This window comes from Macrosteles quadrilineatus, unplaced genomic scaffold, assembly GCF_028750875.1.
Source record: "Macrosteles quadrilineatus isolate MER2022 unplaced genomic scaffold, UCM_ALF_1.0 Scaffold_6__1_contigs__length_79288215, whole genome shotgun sequence".
Lineage (NCBI taxonomy): Eukaryota > Metazoa > Arthropoda > Insecta > Hemiptera > Cicadellidae > Macrosteles > Macrosteles quadrilineatus.
This window is the reverse complement of record NW_026542599.1, coordinates 13833145-13850464: the sequence shown is the minus strand read 5'-3', so window position 1 is coordinate 13850464 and position 17320 is coordinate 13833145. Positions and strand designations below refer to the sequence as shown.

Genomic DNA, 17320 nt, shown 5'->3' with positions numbered 1-17320 from the left:
TTTCACTTCTTTTCACACATTATCCTGTACTGTGTCATCCCTATGCTTCACAAGTTTCACACACAGGACTATGCAAACATAGCAAACGAAACGATCAAATGAGTTTAAACAACACACCAATCTCTTTGTGACAAAATAATGGGTACTTTGCTATTATACCGACCACGCCTATAAATTGACTTCTAACTATAACATTTGACACTGTTAGGTTAGGCTATGTTAGGTTAGGTTGGGCTTGGTTAGGATATAATTATTGGGTGTGGTCTGTACAATACCAAAGTACGAAATAATGTTTTCCGCAGGCCTGGAGATGCAGTGTATTGGTCACTTCAGACTGTTGTTCCCTCTGCTCAGCCTGGACTCTTGCCGTCCGATACAACAGTCGACACTGGCCGTGATCAGCGCTGTAACTCGTAATCAGGAGTGTATCAGTGACATCGCTGCCAGCAACGTTTTGGTGAGTATACATTCGCTACAGTTACTACAATGCCTTGCATTTTACATTTTTTCTCATTTTAATAATACTATATTTTTTTACATATTGTGTCAACTACATATTGTGGATTTTTCCAGGTATATTTGTTCCTAGTTTTATACTCTGTGCCTGATAGTCAGCTGTTGACTTTGGATATCCTCTATGCCTTGGTATCCAACACTGCGGTTGTCAAGGACTTTCTTGCCAAAGGTACAAATTTTTTTTACGGAATTACATTTTTTTCAGTTTTTTGTGTTTTTTGTCCCCATCTTCAGCTGGACAAGCTTATTTAAGACTTCTAGGATATATTTAGAAACTGCAATACTATTGGGTGGTAGAAATTGTAATTAACCATGAAAATTTGTTTGATTTTGATCTGTCATGGGAAGTAGTTTTGATGCACAGATGATTGAAAAAGATAGTAATAACGTCTAGTTTATTCGGCTGAGTTTAAGTTTATGAGTATTTAATGTCATTTCCAATACACTTTGTGTCTGTCTTATGAAATTGTCCTATGTCTTGATGTTAAAATAGCCTAAATGGAAATTAAGTAAGTTTCTATTAAATAGTAAATCCATTCTAAATATTATAATTTATTTTCAAAACTGTATTTGCCGGAATAGCAACAACAGTTCACCGATTATCGTTTCTTTTTCAAATCCACCTAAAATTAAAATTAATAATTTACTGAATATTTCTATAAATTGGGACTATTTTAGTCTATTTAGGTTCTATTACATTACACCTTCAACAAATGCATAGGTTGATGTAGCTTAAAAATATGACATCCAATCCTCGAATGTAGCTAATCAAATTCAAATTTTTTTCTTGAAATAGGGTGGATTCCAGATTTGACATTGACATCATTGTGTGTATTTTTTAAAATCAAAATATGTTGTTTCTCACAGGAGGGTACATTTACCTACTAGACCTTCTGTTCACTTCCTCATCGCCAGAAACACAAGTGAAGTGTGCTGACCTGCTGGGGCGACTGTGCGCTGATAAACTGTCCGGGCCTCGGGTGCGACTGGCTCTCGACAAGTTCCTACCTCCCGCGATGTGCGACGCTCTGCGCGACAGTCCGTCACAGTGTCCCGGACTGCTAGACACAAACCAAGAGAACCCTGAGCTGGTTTGGGACGACGAGTGTCGGAAGAAGGTGGCAGCCGTTATTAGTAATCTAGCTAGAAGGTGAGAGATAATGTAGACGTATGTTCTGAATTGATCTTTTAGTATCCATTCCATTTCTGTTGTGATTAAATTTTTTTTACATTGTGTTTGTCAAATGAAGGGTCTTTAACGTTTGCGTGATGAAATATTATTTCTTTACTTTAACAATCTATATTACAGGATGTAACATACATGACAAAGACCTAGGTTTAAAGGGATAGTATAGTTTGGATTAGTTGTAAAACAATGTCACATTTTTTTAAATTAACAAATTTTAAAATATCAAAATCACTGTCATGTTCCAATGCTCAGTTGAAGCTTTTCAGTACAAATGTTTAAGTTTGTTGTACACTTAGTTTTCTTTTTTAACCTTACAATTTGCCTGTTCACATAGGCCTGAGGCCTATCCAGGAAATCAAGGGGTGAAACGGTATAGTACAAGAATTGATCTATACTGATAAAAAGTAGTGGCCGGATTTTAAAATTTAAACCTCGACATTGCTGCTGTATATTCAAGGTCTGTCGCACTCCTGACTAAGCTACCGATTCACCAGTTTCCTTTTGGCTTTATCAGTTATCAGATCAAATTTTCTGTCACAGCACAGTACAGTTTTCTAAATTATTCTAAAGTCAGTCGATTCAAATATACCCATTAAACAACTATGCGATCAGTTTGAATACGCTGTCCGGAGTTTATCGTTCAACTGTTCTTTTGTATCAGACACTACGTAGCGCAGCGCACCAACCACTCGGCTGTCCTCACACTGCCGGAGACTAGCGTGTTGTGTGCAGACGACGGTAGCAGCAGAGATGTGGTGGTGGGTGGAGTGTACCTGCGGCTGTTCAACAACAACCCCGGCTGGACACTGCGGAAACCTCGAGACTTTCTCAGTAGTCTGTTGGACACTTCCATCAAGCAGATCAACAAGGAAAATCCAGATGTAGGTCGACTGAAAATATCTTATGTGCACTTTAACACAGACAGCACAGTATTTTTTGCAAAATAAAATGGGAGTGCTGAATTGATAATTGAGAATTATTTAATGATTAGGATTGTGCTAAGTGCAACTGACTGCGTTTTGTCATAGATAAATCATACTCCCTAGTAGATTTGTCATCCTTATAGGACAGCTGAAGCCAATTTTATTGTTAGTTCTGTACGTTCAACTGTAGAGGTTATGTTTTGTTTACAATTTGTTTCTTGTTATTTCAGTAATTTAAAACCTAATTTAACCAAATAAAACTATTCAACCATAAACAATAACTGGTCTCCTAGTTATATAACCAAATAGTAAATCACAAATCATGAAAATAACCCTAAAATAATATAAACAAAATGTTGTCTACCCCAGCAATCAGTGTGGACGTACATGAACTAGACACGAAAAACAGGCTTCAAAATTTACAATGGGATGAGGAGTCTACTTGTGGTGTTGCTTAGTCTATGGTTCTGTTTTATTGAGTTTTTACTATCCTAATTTCTTCTTTTTTGTACTATGGTAATTTTACTCTTATAGGCATATTGAACTGTTGCTGTCCCAAACAGAAATAGATTCTCAAATTATTATTAGTGTACAGAAGGTACATAAGTTGACATATTTCTTTTCATCCAAAACAGTTGGCTAGTTATGTGCCAGTTGCAATTATTATCATTTCGGTTTCAGTTCAAGTTTTGTTTTATCATCATCCTCTTCTGAGTTCAGATTGTCATCATTTTCTCCCACCATCGCAGCAAAATCTTGTATGTCCCCATGATCGCAAAGACTTTTCCATCGTGTCAAGTGATCCCAGCCAAAAAAACCCTTTGCAACAACCAATTGATTGACCAAAACTAAATCAAAAATATTTCTTGGTTTTGGTTATTTTAAAACCGACCAATCATGTAAATAAATAAGCAAGAGAACACAGGTGCAATCCTCAATCTGATCATTTGTGATGTGACAGTTTGACCTGTTGGAGTTGGTGATCACATCGCTCATCAACCTGCTACAGTGTCACCCCATGTTGGCTGACCAGGTGCCATCCCTAGGCTACATCCCCAGGATCTGTAGCTTGTTGCCGGGCGGATCTTCCAGAACATCTCATGTTCTGCTGAGGATATTGCACCAGTTGTCAATCAGTGATGTGAGTTTAATTGTTCTAATAATATAGAACAAACATAAAAAACTGAACATTTAAGTATAGATTAAAATATACTTTGTCTGCAGCTTTAACAATTACTCACCGAGGGCATGATAGTTAAGTTTATGTTAGAAAGTGTGAGCAGCTTGATTTTGGAGCCCATTCAAGTTCAGCCTAAAATGCTTGATTGATCAACTACTTTGTCAGAAATTCGAGCCAAATCAAGGTTCTTTTGCGATAGTATCACAATCCCAGGAAGCGATTGAAGATACCCAATTTTGAGTGCCTAACACAATTAACATTCATTAAACCAAACGAAGTTGTGGCAATTTTCAGGTACACTTTGAAGATTGGAAATTATCAAGGGTGTTTAGATTAGTTAAGAATAAAAATGCTGCTGGGATATCACATTGTAGTAATTCTTTTCTTCTTTAAATCCTTGTTTTTTTTACCTATGGCTATTAAAACTTCACTTTCATAAACACACAGATATGCACTCTATGTTTTCATGTCCCACGGTAACATTAGTATCCACTAAATATGTTTTTCCGCAGGTGTGTATCGGCAGCATGGGTCAGACAGAGATACTGAAGCCCATGCAGTCCACGATGAAGGAATATTCCGAACTGGTTGTGTTGGGATGTGACACGATGGCACGACTCTTCCTAGCCAATAAGGACACACTGGTGAAACAGGTAGGTTTATGTATAGATCGATATCCAGTCAACTATTTGAAACTTTCAGTAAAACCACAAATTTTCTTACCCTCTCCCCTATTTGTTGGTTTGTGGATAAAGAACTGTTTTGTCAAAATTTACTGCACAAATTAAAAGGGAGTTTTTAATATGTGTGTATGTATGCGTGTATTAATGTGTACTAAACTAGAAGACATCTGATTCTGATCTAATAGAGCAGAGCAAAGCGAAGCTCTTTGGGATTGACTTCAATGCAAACTTTCTGACATCACGCAATAATGGTTGAGAAATTTCCACCAAACTTGCCAATGTTATAATAATCAGTTCGACTGAACCGAATTTGGCCCAAAAAATATTTCTAGTCCAAACTGATCCCTCTGCCAAGCCCGGTGCCTCGCAGATCCCTACTAGCAACATACCCCATTAATTGATAATTAAAATCCCTTTACTTTGGTGTTTTCAAAAGTGGAAAGAAAAGATTAATTTTTTCCATAAATATTAAATAAACATTATATTTATTGAGTGTTTGGATAAAAGGTTGAGTTTGTGTGAGTTTCTAATGTAATGTCTGAAAAGAAACAAGTCTACAGGTTTACAAGTGTTGTAAAGTATTCTTGATTAACTAATTAATGCAATGTTTTGTAGGCACTAGATGTTGACTTGGTGCCATACCTACTAACGTTGCTGGACGGTAGACTGGACAGGACTGAAAACGCATCGCGCAGCAAGGCACTCGTAGTGAAGGCACTAAAGTCTATGAGCCAGAGTGTTCTGTATGGCAGTCAGGTAAGCTGGCAGTTACAATACAACTACAGTTGGTACAACTTGACTATCTACCTAGTTTTAACCTCAAGTAATTTACAACTTAAGTACCAGCTGTTTGCTGCTCCTACAAGCAGTTCAAATTTGTAGAAACTAAGCTCTTGTACATCTGGTTTGGCTGTTAAATGCTATAGTTCGGCCGCTTAGAAAACGACCTGCGCGCTAATGCTAAACTAATGCTGCAGGAGGTCGTTTTCTAAGCGGCCGAACCATAGTATGATTATTTCTTACCTACAGATGTAATTTTTCAACTAGCTAATGAAGTCAATTAATTTTATTTTCATAGACAGATTATTGGTGATATTTAAAATTCTAATGTTATAAATGTAAAAAAAAAACAATGACTTAGGAGTATGTAAAGCCAGAAGGAACGATTACACAACTATGTTACTTAAGAAAAGAGTTTCAAGCTATGGTGTACACAAAAGGTTTACAAATTACATCCGATAGGGAAACACACACAAATCCAAATTACAAGCTTTTTTAGGGAAAGAGCTTCTTGAAGTAGTTGAGAAGTTAAAAAAAAAACTTGTTTCCCAAAGGTGCCTAAGACTTTTCTTAGGTGAGCTAGCTCCTTCTTCCATAATGCAATGTCATCAAAGTCATTTTAATTTGATAAATGTATGACCTCTTTGTTCAGAAGTTAAAAATTGCAAAGAATGTTTTTTTTAGACAAGTGGCTATGAATTCTAACAATTTCCAATTCTGTTTCAGGTCAACGCTGTTCTCAACAATTCCAAAGTTTGGGCTTCGTACAGTCAACAAAACCATGACCTTTTCATTACCAACACTCCCACGCAAAATTACCTGACAGGTAAACCTAATTATGATTAATCTTGTTGTCTCTTTTATGCTTCAGTAGCATTTTGAAACTTTCTGCCACTCAAGGAAAGTAGAGCCCTAGTAATTATAGTACAATTTGCCAACAACAGTAGAGTCTTGATTATTCGTTAAAATAGCCGAGGCATCTGTCAAGTGTAAGGATGGACGGGATTTAATTTTCAGTTCAGGTCAGGATGGATTTTAAATATATAACCTATATATATATTGTGATGCGGAAAAATTGCTGTCGATTTGAACAAATCCCGTCCCTGAAAACCCTCAATCAATGTATTAGTATCTCAAGGATGAAGAACATATTTTTCCCAATAGTTTCTGGACATATCTGTCCCTAGTTAATTGGAACATATTGAACTCAAATATTTTTTCAGGAGCCAACATAACAAATTAAAAAATAAACAAGTAAAACACTACCAAAGCAGTAAAATATACGAATCCTAATGGTCCTCTTACCCATCATCTTGGAGCTCTGTTCATAAGACTAAGAAATGAGAGATAGCAGAGAAATATTAATGTATGATTATCTGACAGTGTGGTATTTTGAATCTATGGTGATATGCAGTCTGCGAAACAAAGGGAAAGTACAGTCAAGTGCAGGAGTATAAAGCCTAGCTTGTATCTCCCACGTACAGTCAGGGCAGAGAAGGGATTTTCGTAACGCAACTACTATAGTGCACAGTAATATCACACCAAATTGTACTGTTGTTTATTTATATTTTGGAAGGTTGACCATCTAAAGATCAGACAATCTAGACTCTACTGTATTCAAAACACTTTTCAAATTTTCTTCACTATTTTGAGTTAGAACTTTGAATCGTTTCGAGAAATTGAAGTTAAGCCTTCAACCATTTAAAAACCTTTTATTCAATTTTATAGTTATTTCTACTAATTAGGAAGTAAATTTTAATAATTCACAGCTAATTATTTCAGACAAGAATATCACAAAATAATAGCCAGAGAGAAACCAGGTTAGAAACTGATGATTCAATGAGAAAAGTCACTGTTATTGTAAGCAACTTTTAAATTTTTGGTTTTCTTTTTGCGTGGGGATGCTTGTTAAGGGATTGCATTTGCGTTTGATTGTTTTTATTCTCACAACTCGTTTGGATAATTTGGGAATATTAACATTTATGTGAAAGGTAGCTAAACAGGGAAAGTCTCTAGATGATAAGAAGACTGGTTCTAAAATTTAAGAAGTTACTTTATAAATTTGATGGATGTAAAAAAAAAACTGTACTTTTTGCTATAACTAATTCACTGCAAAGATTAAATCACGTTCCTCTTGTTCTTCTTCAAATCCCATGTAGGCCTAGGTGTTGTAATCTTATTCATAATTAAAACGTTCATGTGAATTTAACCTACATAGTTCGCTGCTGTCAAATACAGTAGACCTTTGATTATTCTGGATAATGTTGTTTACTTTAAACACTTCTTCAATATGTTTTATACACTTTTTATCAGTTTATGTATTTTTATTGTATAAAATAGAGTGTTTTTTATTGAAATATAAAGTTTTGTAATCGTGTGGGAACTGCCTTGTTTTGAGGGGCAAACGTTAGGAAAAGTCAATTTTCACACTTTGAGATAAAAAAGAACAATAATTCCAAAAGTTTAGATAATTTGATTCTGCACTAATGACTCCAAGCTTCGGTTCAGCTTATACAGACCAAAATATAAAGGCTTAGTTGAATTTCACCAGAAATAGCTTCCTCCGCCCCCCCCCCCCCTAAACCCCCTTAAAATTTTTGTGTTTACTCAAGGGAGGTACAGAAGAGCCTTCGATGACGTCAGCTGTCAGATCTCCTCTAGAGGGAACACCATTACCGCAACGATACGGAATTCAGTCATCGGCCTCGGTAGTGTAGTGGATAGCATGTCGGGCTGATAATCCGGGTGCCGGGTTCGAATCCCGCTGCCAACACTAACTTTTTGTCAACATTTTTTTCATATTAGCAAGTTTGGTTGGTTTGGTTACGTTATGACAGTTTAATTTCACAATTAAAAATTATTTTAGTCATTTATAATTTTATTTTATGAACAAAACTATTTTTAGACTAGTAAACCTTCATTTGATTTTTTCATTATCAGCACGTTTGGTTAGGTTATTACAATTTAATTTAATAATTAAAAAATTTTAAGATTAATTTTATAATTTTTCATAATTTTATAATTAACTAGGCCTAACTTAATAGTGAATTAAAAATTATGCGCTGTGCTCTCTACTACAACGCTGTTAACGGGGGAATTTTGAACTAAACTATGATGTCATCGTTGCCTCATTTGTACCTCCCTTAAGTCAGACCCTAAAATTTTGTATTTTGTATAACCACGTCTTATTGCACATCTACGCCATACAGGGACCACCTATGGCAAGTTTGATAGTTCTAGGTCGTATGTTTTGTGAGATATACCTAGTGATCATCTGTCAGTTACCTATAGAGATAAGATAAAATGTATTTCAATGAATTATGAGCTAAATTTTTGTGTTAAAAACTTTAACAAAATCTTAAGCCTGCTCTGGATAATCAAGGTTCTACTGTAGGCTATCGTACTGTTTTCGTTTTCACCGTGTTTGTTATGATGCTAAACTAAATCATATTTGGCTCCCGCCAACGATTGTTATGTCAGAGTATTTTACTTTAAAATTATGTAAATCGCCTTCACACAATGAATACAACTAGGGATAATTAAATGACACATGATATCAGTTTAGTCTTAAATTATTTTTAAAATTCTAAAATCCAGATATAGTATAATTTTTGAATTTAAGATAGTTTATGCTCTCACATTTCTAGTTGCTTTATTCATGCTTTGTAATGGAGTGGGGATTCAAGAGCTACTAATGTGTGGTAAATATATATGTTTAGCAACAATAACCGACCGGCCAGAAACATTAAGCATTCATATTCACTGCCACATATTTGACAGAAACACAATTAAACTCTTATTTAGTTTGATTATGTATTTAAGTTCTTCAATTAGTTCGATGGTTAACAACTTCATCCGGTAAATTAAACAAATATACCATGTGCTAATACTCTAACCTGCAGTAGGTTGTGATTCGTTAGTTTTTTTTTATTTCCCATACTCACCCTCGTATATGCCACATGGGTGCCGATGACTGCTGGATACTTGACACAGGGTAGTTCCCAGCCACTACCCACCTCCCCCCCTCCCCTCGACCCTGACAACAGCTGAGGGACGAGTCACCAATGTGATATGTTTTGTTACTCATATACCCACTCACTGTTGTATATGCCACAGGGGTGCCGATGACTGCTGGATACTTGACACAGGGTAGTTCCCAGCCTCTACCCACCTCTCCCCCTCCCCTCGACCCTGACAACAGCTGAGGGACGAGTCACCAATGTGATATGTTTTGTTACTGATATACCCACTCACTGTTGTATATGCCACAGGGGTGCCGATGACTGCTGGATACTTGACACAGGGTAGTTCCCAGCCTCTACCCACCTCTCCCCCTCCCCTCGACCCTGACAACAGCTGAGGGACGAGTCACCAATGTGATATGTTTTGTTACTCATATACCCACTTCAAGCCTGTGATCACCATGTAAAGTCACCTAGGTTAAGTCTAGTTTTGATGTCGCTTAGTATATAATTTTGCTTTATATTATTATTTATCCTCTTAAGAAGAGTCGATAATCGTGTGTGACTAGTCACACAGATAGTTAAATATTAGGTTACAAAAATGTTTACTGTTCAAAAGCAGTGGGACATATTGTATGTGGTTTTTCTCTGTTGATAATCTCTATGGCTCATTTATTACTCAAATTCCTCGTTTTTTCAGTGCTATTATTTTCTTTTGTTTCACTAATATTCCATATATAATATTAAATGGGGTTTATTTTGGCATATTTTATATTTTGGCCTGATAATTAGTTTACTAAATAACCATAAACTTACTATAATTTCTACTTTTTGGATCATATTTTGTTGTTTTATATATGATTATCTATATTCTGTTTTGTTACATTTTATTATATCGTTATATTTTGAACATTATATATTTCTATGTAAATAATGTATTTAAACAACTGAATAAAATTAGGTAGGCCTAAACGTTATTTTTATGAAGTCAGTAATTTTTAATATTAGAAATTAAAAATGTTTAATGCAGAACTGTTTATACAGTTTGTAATTATTTTTTTATCGTCAATAAATATTATTTCTACTAATGTATTAACTTAGGTCTTACCTAGATTACAAATTGTTTAGTAGTTGCTCAAAACAGTTTTATTGCCATTTATGTCGCCTTTTTCAGTCTTTCTATTAAATGTGAGCAATAACTAGTTCTCTGTGTGGTAAGTGTTTGCAAAATTTATAATTTCAATGTTCTCTAACTTTGGATGGTTTTGCAATCGCTAAATATCGAACATTATTTTCCCCACCAAACTTAGGAAAGCTTTATTTTATTATGAAAAGCATATCTGATTGTATATAACAAATTATTTATTGTCAAACTTATGTACATAGTATCGAGTGCCTCTTCAGCTGTGTTTATTGTTATGTTTTATATTCTTTATAGTATTGAGAAAAGACAGTTTACTAAGGTCGAGCCCACCTTGCATTGACTGACTAGGTAGCCAGTGGGTGTTGCATTTATGATTGTAACTGTACATAACAAGGTATGTGTATAATAAATAATTTATAGTAAATGATTTGATAATTTTGGTGCCTTAAAATGTTCATCCTAGTTTCCGCTTGCGTTGCATCTGAATGTCGACCTCGGCTTCTACACAGAAAATCAGCTGTTTCCGTTGGTAGCCGTTGGATGAGATTTTCCAGTAGCCTGTCTGCAGTGGCAGCCGCTCCATGTTTTTGAGTGAAAACGGAGCGTCAGTCATGTTATAAGTACCCTAGGGACAGTTTGGAGTATTTTTAATAAGAAATAAGATATGAAAATTTTGAAAGTATCAAAATATTGATAAGTGTTTTAAAAATTGAAACTTCTGCCTTTTAAGAGGACTTTTCTAAAAGAAAGTCAATTTTCCTGGAGTGTGCTCTGATGTTTCATGTGTAAGGCAAAGCCGAACACAGGAACACATAATTTCACGAGCAAGAGGAAGCCCAGCCTGTAAGAGTGAGTTTCACATATGGGATGCCGAGGACGGGAATAATTGTAGCAAGCGCCAGAAAATCTACACAAGTATTATGAATGATACTTTTCATCACGGCAAAAAAATATGTAGCCTACAGAATAACATATCTAAATAAATTTAAGGTTAAAAGAAGTTTTTAATACAAATAAAGCAAATGGGTTATAAAACTCTTTCCTGACAAAAGTAAAATAACAAGTTCAAGGTTATGTTTATTTTGCAGTAAACACGCACTATGATAAAAATAGCAAAACTAGCTTATGTATATTCCTGTTTACATTTATATTGTAAAATACTAGTAAACAGCTGATTTAAATTGTAAAAAAATAATGGAAAATGAACATTAGTGCGCGTGTATAGTGGGGAAATGGCAAACTGATTGAGAGCAAGGGAAAGTAAATTTATAGCAAGGATAAATCAGCAGATTCTTTCCCCATGCTCTGAATTAGAACTTTGGTAAACAAATTATTTTCTACGAGTGTCGTAAGACGAACTACGGGAGTTGCTTACTTTAGTCTACGATAATTTGTTAATTATGTTTGTAAAACTTTATTACCTATTCCTTTCTGTTACTTTTTTCAGGAAATAGTACTGCTGGCAGCATTCTTACCATTAGTACTGTTTCAGGTACAAGAAGACGAATATTATATATTTCTTTGGAATACTAAATGTTATAACTCGTATATCAACTAAAAACTACGAAGAAAATTTCGCATCCCATAGTGCTTGATATTTAAACTAATAACTTAGGTGTTTAAAAAAATATTTTGAAATGGTAAATAACTCTTAAGCGGCTGTTTTAAATTAACAAAATTTACATTGCTCTTATGGCGGGCAAATCCAAGATGACAGTTAGCATCCATGGACTCCCTTGGAAAAGAATTAAAAACTATAAAGTTTTAACCCAACAGTGTCCTAGATAGGTTATTTAAATCATAATCACTTTGGTTAAACATTTTTGGATGATAAATAACTCTTTAGCAGCGGTTTGAAATCATCCAAGATAGCCACTAGCCTCCAAGGACTCTTAAATCAAAACTAGAACGCCTCTTCCTAAAAGTATCTATTCAATAATTCTGAGTGCCCACAGATCAGCAAGCTTAACATGTTTTAAACATTTTACTAATTCGCATTATTAAATAACTCATTGTTGCCATATCTATTTTTCATACATTCACTCACACATAAGTTTCGGATTGTGTCTTTTTGGAGCAACAGGGAAAATAAATTTAGACAGTATTTTGAAAGAACAAAAAAGAGCCATAAAAATCATTCTTAAACTAAATTATGATCAATCAGCAAAAGAGGAACACTTTGTTAATCTTAAAATTCCCACAGTTTATGGACAATACATCTATGACTGCATACTAATTTCTAAAAATGAGGCAGTAAGTTCTAAATCTTCCATATGCCACAAGTACAATACAAGGCATAAAAATGAAATTATCCCAAATCATCACAGATTAAAATTTTACGAGAAAAAACCAACATATTCGGGAAAGAAATTCTTTATGCATTTACCAAAAAATATAAAGTCTGAAAAGAATATTGAAAAATTTAAGAAGAAACTCAAAGAGTACATAGTAAACAAACCAATATATTCATTGGATGAGTTTTTCCACCTTTGTTCACAAAAGAAATAAAAAGTATATTTCAGGACAAATTGTGTTAAAATAGTTAAGGTTCAAACACTGATGTATTTTTAATATAATTTTTTGACACTATTTATATGTACCTATGTGCATGAAATAAATAAAGAATATTTGATTTGATTTGATTACCACGGCGACTGGACATTTGTCGGACAATCCCTGGATGTGCTCCACAAACTCGGTCCACATCTTGTTCTTATCGTGCAGCTGTTTACAGTCGAGTATCACTCTGTGTCGAGAGTTGAATTCACATGTGTCTTCTCCTTTTATCTGGCATTTGGTCAACTCCAGTATCATCTGTGAAGGAATAAATATTCATTCTGAGAACATTCTGCTGCATGTAATTACTGACAAAAATTTATGGTAATGTCATGACGGACCGCAAGGGATAGCAGAAGTTCAATAACTGGGAATTTGGGGATTGTTGATTTGTTTGCACATTGACGATACGTAAAAAAAGGGGTTTATCAATCCTTAACTACTGCAGTTTTTTTAATGTAAGATATACACTCTTTTCTTGTGTTTACTCCGACTCCACTGTTGCTATAGTGTATAGTCATAAAAAATGGAATTTGGAAATAGCCTGCAACTTTTACAGGCTCAATCATCTGCGGGGAGGATTTGATAATCGAGACTTGCATTACATCTGTCTTACAAACACCTTTAACAGTTCATACTCACATCAATTTTGCCACCAACAGGTCGCTTCAATGTAAACTGTGCGTTCACGTTCATCACCGTTTTTTGATAGTTCAGAAGCGCATTGTTCAGAACGATGGAGGTGTTTACTCCCGGACATTGAAACAGCTTTTCAACATGAACTTCCTTTGTTCCCTGCAATTACAAATCGAAATTTGTGAAATTCTGATGAAAACCGCTAGATTTTTCATCTATAATCGACATAGCTGCCTTTCTTGCTGTTCAGACCCTGAATTGTTATAATTGTACTTTCAAAACAAGCTACTGAGAATACCTCTTCATAGTAAAGGCAATCGACTATAAATTGTCAACAGCGTAGACAATGAAAACCACCATGGCTTTTTATGACACTGACCACAAATCCTACATATGAATATTTACCAACCCAATGCTCAAGGACCAGCTGGGCTCAGTTTCAAACCATCAAAAAGTCTTTTCTCAGGATGGGACTGGCAACCTGTTCGTTAGGTGAGCACTGTATCCTCAACGATAGCCAGGTATAAGTTAAGTTTTTAAACTTTAGAAAGCAGTCAAAACCACTCAGCACTAAAACCACTCAGCACTAAAACCACTCGGCTACTAAGTCAGTTCATTCAAAAATAAAATAGTTTGTTTGCAGATACTTTGGTACATGAAAAATGTTTAAGGATTTTTGACTTGGATGTTAATGTTCAAAGTGACTATTTAAATTACATTTACCTGACAATATATAGTGTTAATGGTTGAAAAAATACTCTCATTCTTAAATTTAAGTATAAATCTTAGAGGTTGCAGGAACTCCATAATGCAAAGATTAGGTAAAAAATACCTAATTTATTTTAAGCTTGGATAAACATCATCAGTAAATTGAAAAAGTAGGAAAATGTTTTCAATCTTATCAGCTCATAAAAAATGTGCCTAAATGTTGTTAGTCTCTTTTTAATTTGGGAACAAATCATACATTTTGTGATCGTACTTCAGACACTACTTACAATTAAAATAAGAGCTGCCAAATTTAGGTTTATAATGCTGCAAAAAACCACTATGAAAATCATGATTGCTCAAAATAGAACAGTTAGATACTGCTATTTATTAAAGAGTCCTTCCTCCAAAATGGCATTGGGCGCATGGAAACATGTAAAGATAAAAGATAACTATCGGTATGTAGATAATATCTGTTTGAATTCATTAGACAGGTTTTGCTTGTTATTCAAAATAAACAATGAGAGATCCCTATCACTTTGACCTGTGCGTAATATATTGTAAAACAAAGTATAAAAATGTTACTGGTGATGTTCGCTGGACTGTTTTCTGTTATACCACCTAGTGATGTTCTACTTTTCCTTATTTCACAATAATAAACACATTTGAAGAGCCAAATTGAAAAGATATAGCCTATTGTAATTTATATTGAAACATTTAGTTATAAAAACACTTAGTACACAAACCATCCTCAAATTAATCAATCTATCACAAATATCAGTACAAATTGCACAGCATGAGTTACTGGTTTTTAGCGAATTTTCCTTGTAAGTAAATAAAGCTATAATATTACCAACAGAGGTATCATGGTAAGACCTGGGCCCAGCCCAGGATCGATTTACTTTTTTGTTTTGGTGTCCACAGAGGCCAAATCACCATCTGTTCAAGTGTATATGTAAATTTACTTTCCAGACCAGCACGTGTTATTTTTATAAGGTCACCAAATTTTAAATAATGTTTGTGATGCCGAAAATTCTAAATTCTTGGCCCTGAAATTTAATACTTTCCATCACCGCTTTAAACCTTTGCCACAATCCTCGATGTGGAATTTGAAAAATTATTAGTACTTTTATCGAAGCGGTGTTTTACGTTGAGCTTTTTTTTATAAAAGAAGAGGACTCAGAGGCGCAATTGTCCCTCCATTAAAATTATCCCTCCAGCTCCTAGCACATATCACATGGAAACCGCAAGCCTGGTTTTACGCCTTAATGGTTATAGAGAAAATTCCAAAACAAGGTAAAAATTTCCATTGTCCTTTTGGAGAAAAAAAAAACTTTTGTAGTCTCTGATTGATTACCAATATATTTTTATAAATGTTGGCAAATTTATTATTTATGGCCTAATTCAAAGCTTGTAACATTTATAAAAAATACCCCGCCCAGAAAACCTGCCGACTATGCAGATTTCTATTGTCTGAATTGATTTTCAATTAAATTTATAAATAACAATAGGTTTAACGAGTACCTAGGTTTGCTGCTACAAGAGAAATAATAAAGTGTTTTATAAGAAAAATAGTAATAGCTTAGTACATAGACCAATAGAATTAGAATAAAATATAGACTGTCAAAGGAAGGTTCCGGCGCCCACCGCTAGGAGTGCCGTGTAGTTACGGCGCACACCGCTGCAGGCGAGGAGGGCAGGAGCCGTATGCAACCAGCAGACGCTGCAGCGGTGTGCGCCGTATTCTTTTGGAGGATATTTAAAACAAATAATTTAGTTTTAGTATATATTGAAGCGTTGTTATGCGCCTAATAGTTATAAGGAGAAAATTACAAAATGTTAATTTAAAATTTATAAGTTATTCTTATGGAGAATAAGTTAACTGTTGTAGTTTGCTTGTTTATGGATAAAAATATTTTCGATCAAACTTTTTTTTTTTTTATTTGTTCACTTTACAATCTGTTCTATATATATCGAACAATAAGTAAATAGTATGTAATACGAAAAATTGACTTTGGAACATTAAAAATAGCTGTTAAGCACTCTCAACAACAAATTTTTCAATAAAAACACTTTACAAAAATCTGAAGGGCAGGTCCAGAATTGATGGCCTCTTAAGTCTGTAAATTGTATCCATGTTGTTTAATAAGTTAAGAGCTAAATGATTTTGATGAGATTTCAATTTCGTAATATATCGTTCACTTATGGTCATGATTTCGTCCTTAACTGTAGGCATCTTAAGGTCTTGATGCAGTGTTCTATTGCTGACATACCATGGTGCATTTGTTATCTTCCTCAGCATTGTCGATTGGTATCTTTGGAGAATTTCTATATTAGAAGTACTCTCCATAACATGACGATCAATCTTATGCCATATCTATACAAATAGAATAAACAGACCGTATCAGCTGGGCTGCGGCACAGAAAACGCACTACCGTACTAGTAGTACGTTTTCTGTGGCTGCGGTTAGCATCTGGCGTCCACCGCTAGGTTTACCGTGTAGTTAGGCCGGTTTTATGCACCGCGACAGTCGCGTGTCGCGGGTCGCGGCGCGACTCAAGTTCTATTGAGTTAAATGAGAGCATTTATGCACCGCGACAGCGACAAACTGCCGCGCGAGCGACTCGGAGATATATTTAAATACCCGCGACAGGTTTTAGAATCGCAGCTTCAAAAAATGTGTCGCGCGCGGTTCAAGTTCTATTGGATCAAATGGGCACGTTTATGCACCGCGACAGTCGCGGCGCGACAGTAGTATTTTTCATACTCCAAGTGGTATATTCCCCATATATTTATATTGATTAATGTTAATAATTAGTATATAAATGAGTTCTTTACCCTTTATTTGTAATATAAATTACATCATTATATTATGTAATGACATTTTTAAGAGGGTTGACCCAATTCCAACTGTAAATTGTATGTGTTGTTTAAATAACTGGGGTTTTGTCATTAACGTGTACAACACTGCAGGGTCTATATTTAAACAACTTAATAATCACTTCTACATCACAAACACACCACACAACATTGGATTGAGAACAG

General features: G+C 34.9%; 2 protein-coding genes across 4 annotated transcripts in view; one reads left to right on the top strand and one right to left on the bottom strand.

Moving 5' to 3' along the window:
• The window catches only part of LOC128996392 (dnaJ homolog subfamily C member 13-like), a 69424-nt gene extending 59905 nt beyond the window's left edge, over nt 1–9519 (top strand). The window contains exons 34-42 of one of the 3 annotated variants that reach the window (XM_054421697.1): nt 303–457; nt 574–685; nt 1384–1666; nt 2367–2586; nt 3590–3769; nt 4321–4461; nt 5107–5247; nt 5998–6097; nt 9388–9519. In XM_054421697.1, the coding sequence (XP_054277672.1) occupies nt 303–457; nt 574–685; nt 1384–1666; nt 2367–2586; nt 3590–3769; nt 4321–4461; nt 5107–5247; nt 5998–6097; nt 9388–9476 (1421 nt within the window). In that variant the 3' untranslated portion in view covers nt 9477–9519. Of the gene's footprint in view, nt 1–302; nt 458–573; nt 686–1383; nt 1667–2366; nt 2587–3589; nt 3770–4320; nt 4462–5106; nt 5248–5997; nt 6098–7053; nt 7125–9387 lie in introns of those variants that run through there. The other 2 variants (XM_054421699.1, XM_054421700.1) reach the window with 2 other exon arrangements.
• Nucleotides 9520–10302: 783 nt separating this feature from the next.
• LOC128997164 (uncharacterized) lies at nt 10303–14626 on the bottom strand. The gene is made up of 4 exons (XM_054422752.1): nt 14565–14626; nt 13576–13728; nt 13024–13191; nt 10303–11002 (listed from the first exon to the last, which is right to left on the bottom strand). Exons 2-4 carry the CDS (start codon nt 13627–13629, stop codon nt 10832–10834), a joined length of 393 nt encoding a protein of 130 aa, XP_054278727.1. The 5' UTR covers nt 13630–13728; nt 14565–14626; the 3' UTR covers nt 10303–10831.
• Between the last annotated feature and the right edge of the window lie 2694 nt (nt 14627–17320).

Excerpts from the sequence above, each read along its gene's own strand:
- LOC128997164 (XM_054422752.1), bottom strand. The coding sequence starts at position 13,629 with ATGAACGTGAACGCACAGTTTACATTGAAGCGACCTGTTGGTGGCAAA. Across the intron at positions 13,192-13,575 it reads CTGTTGGTGGCAAAATTGAT|ATGATACTGGAGTTGACCAA; the intron begins GTGAGTATGAAC and ends ATTCCTTCACAG. Across the intron at positions 11,003-13,023 it reads ACAAATGTCCAGTCGCCGTG|GGTACTTATAACATGACTGA; the intron begins GTAATCAAATCA and ends AACTGTCCCTAG.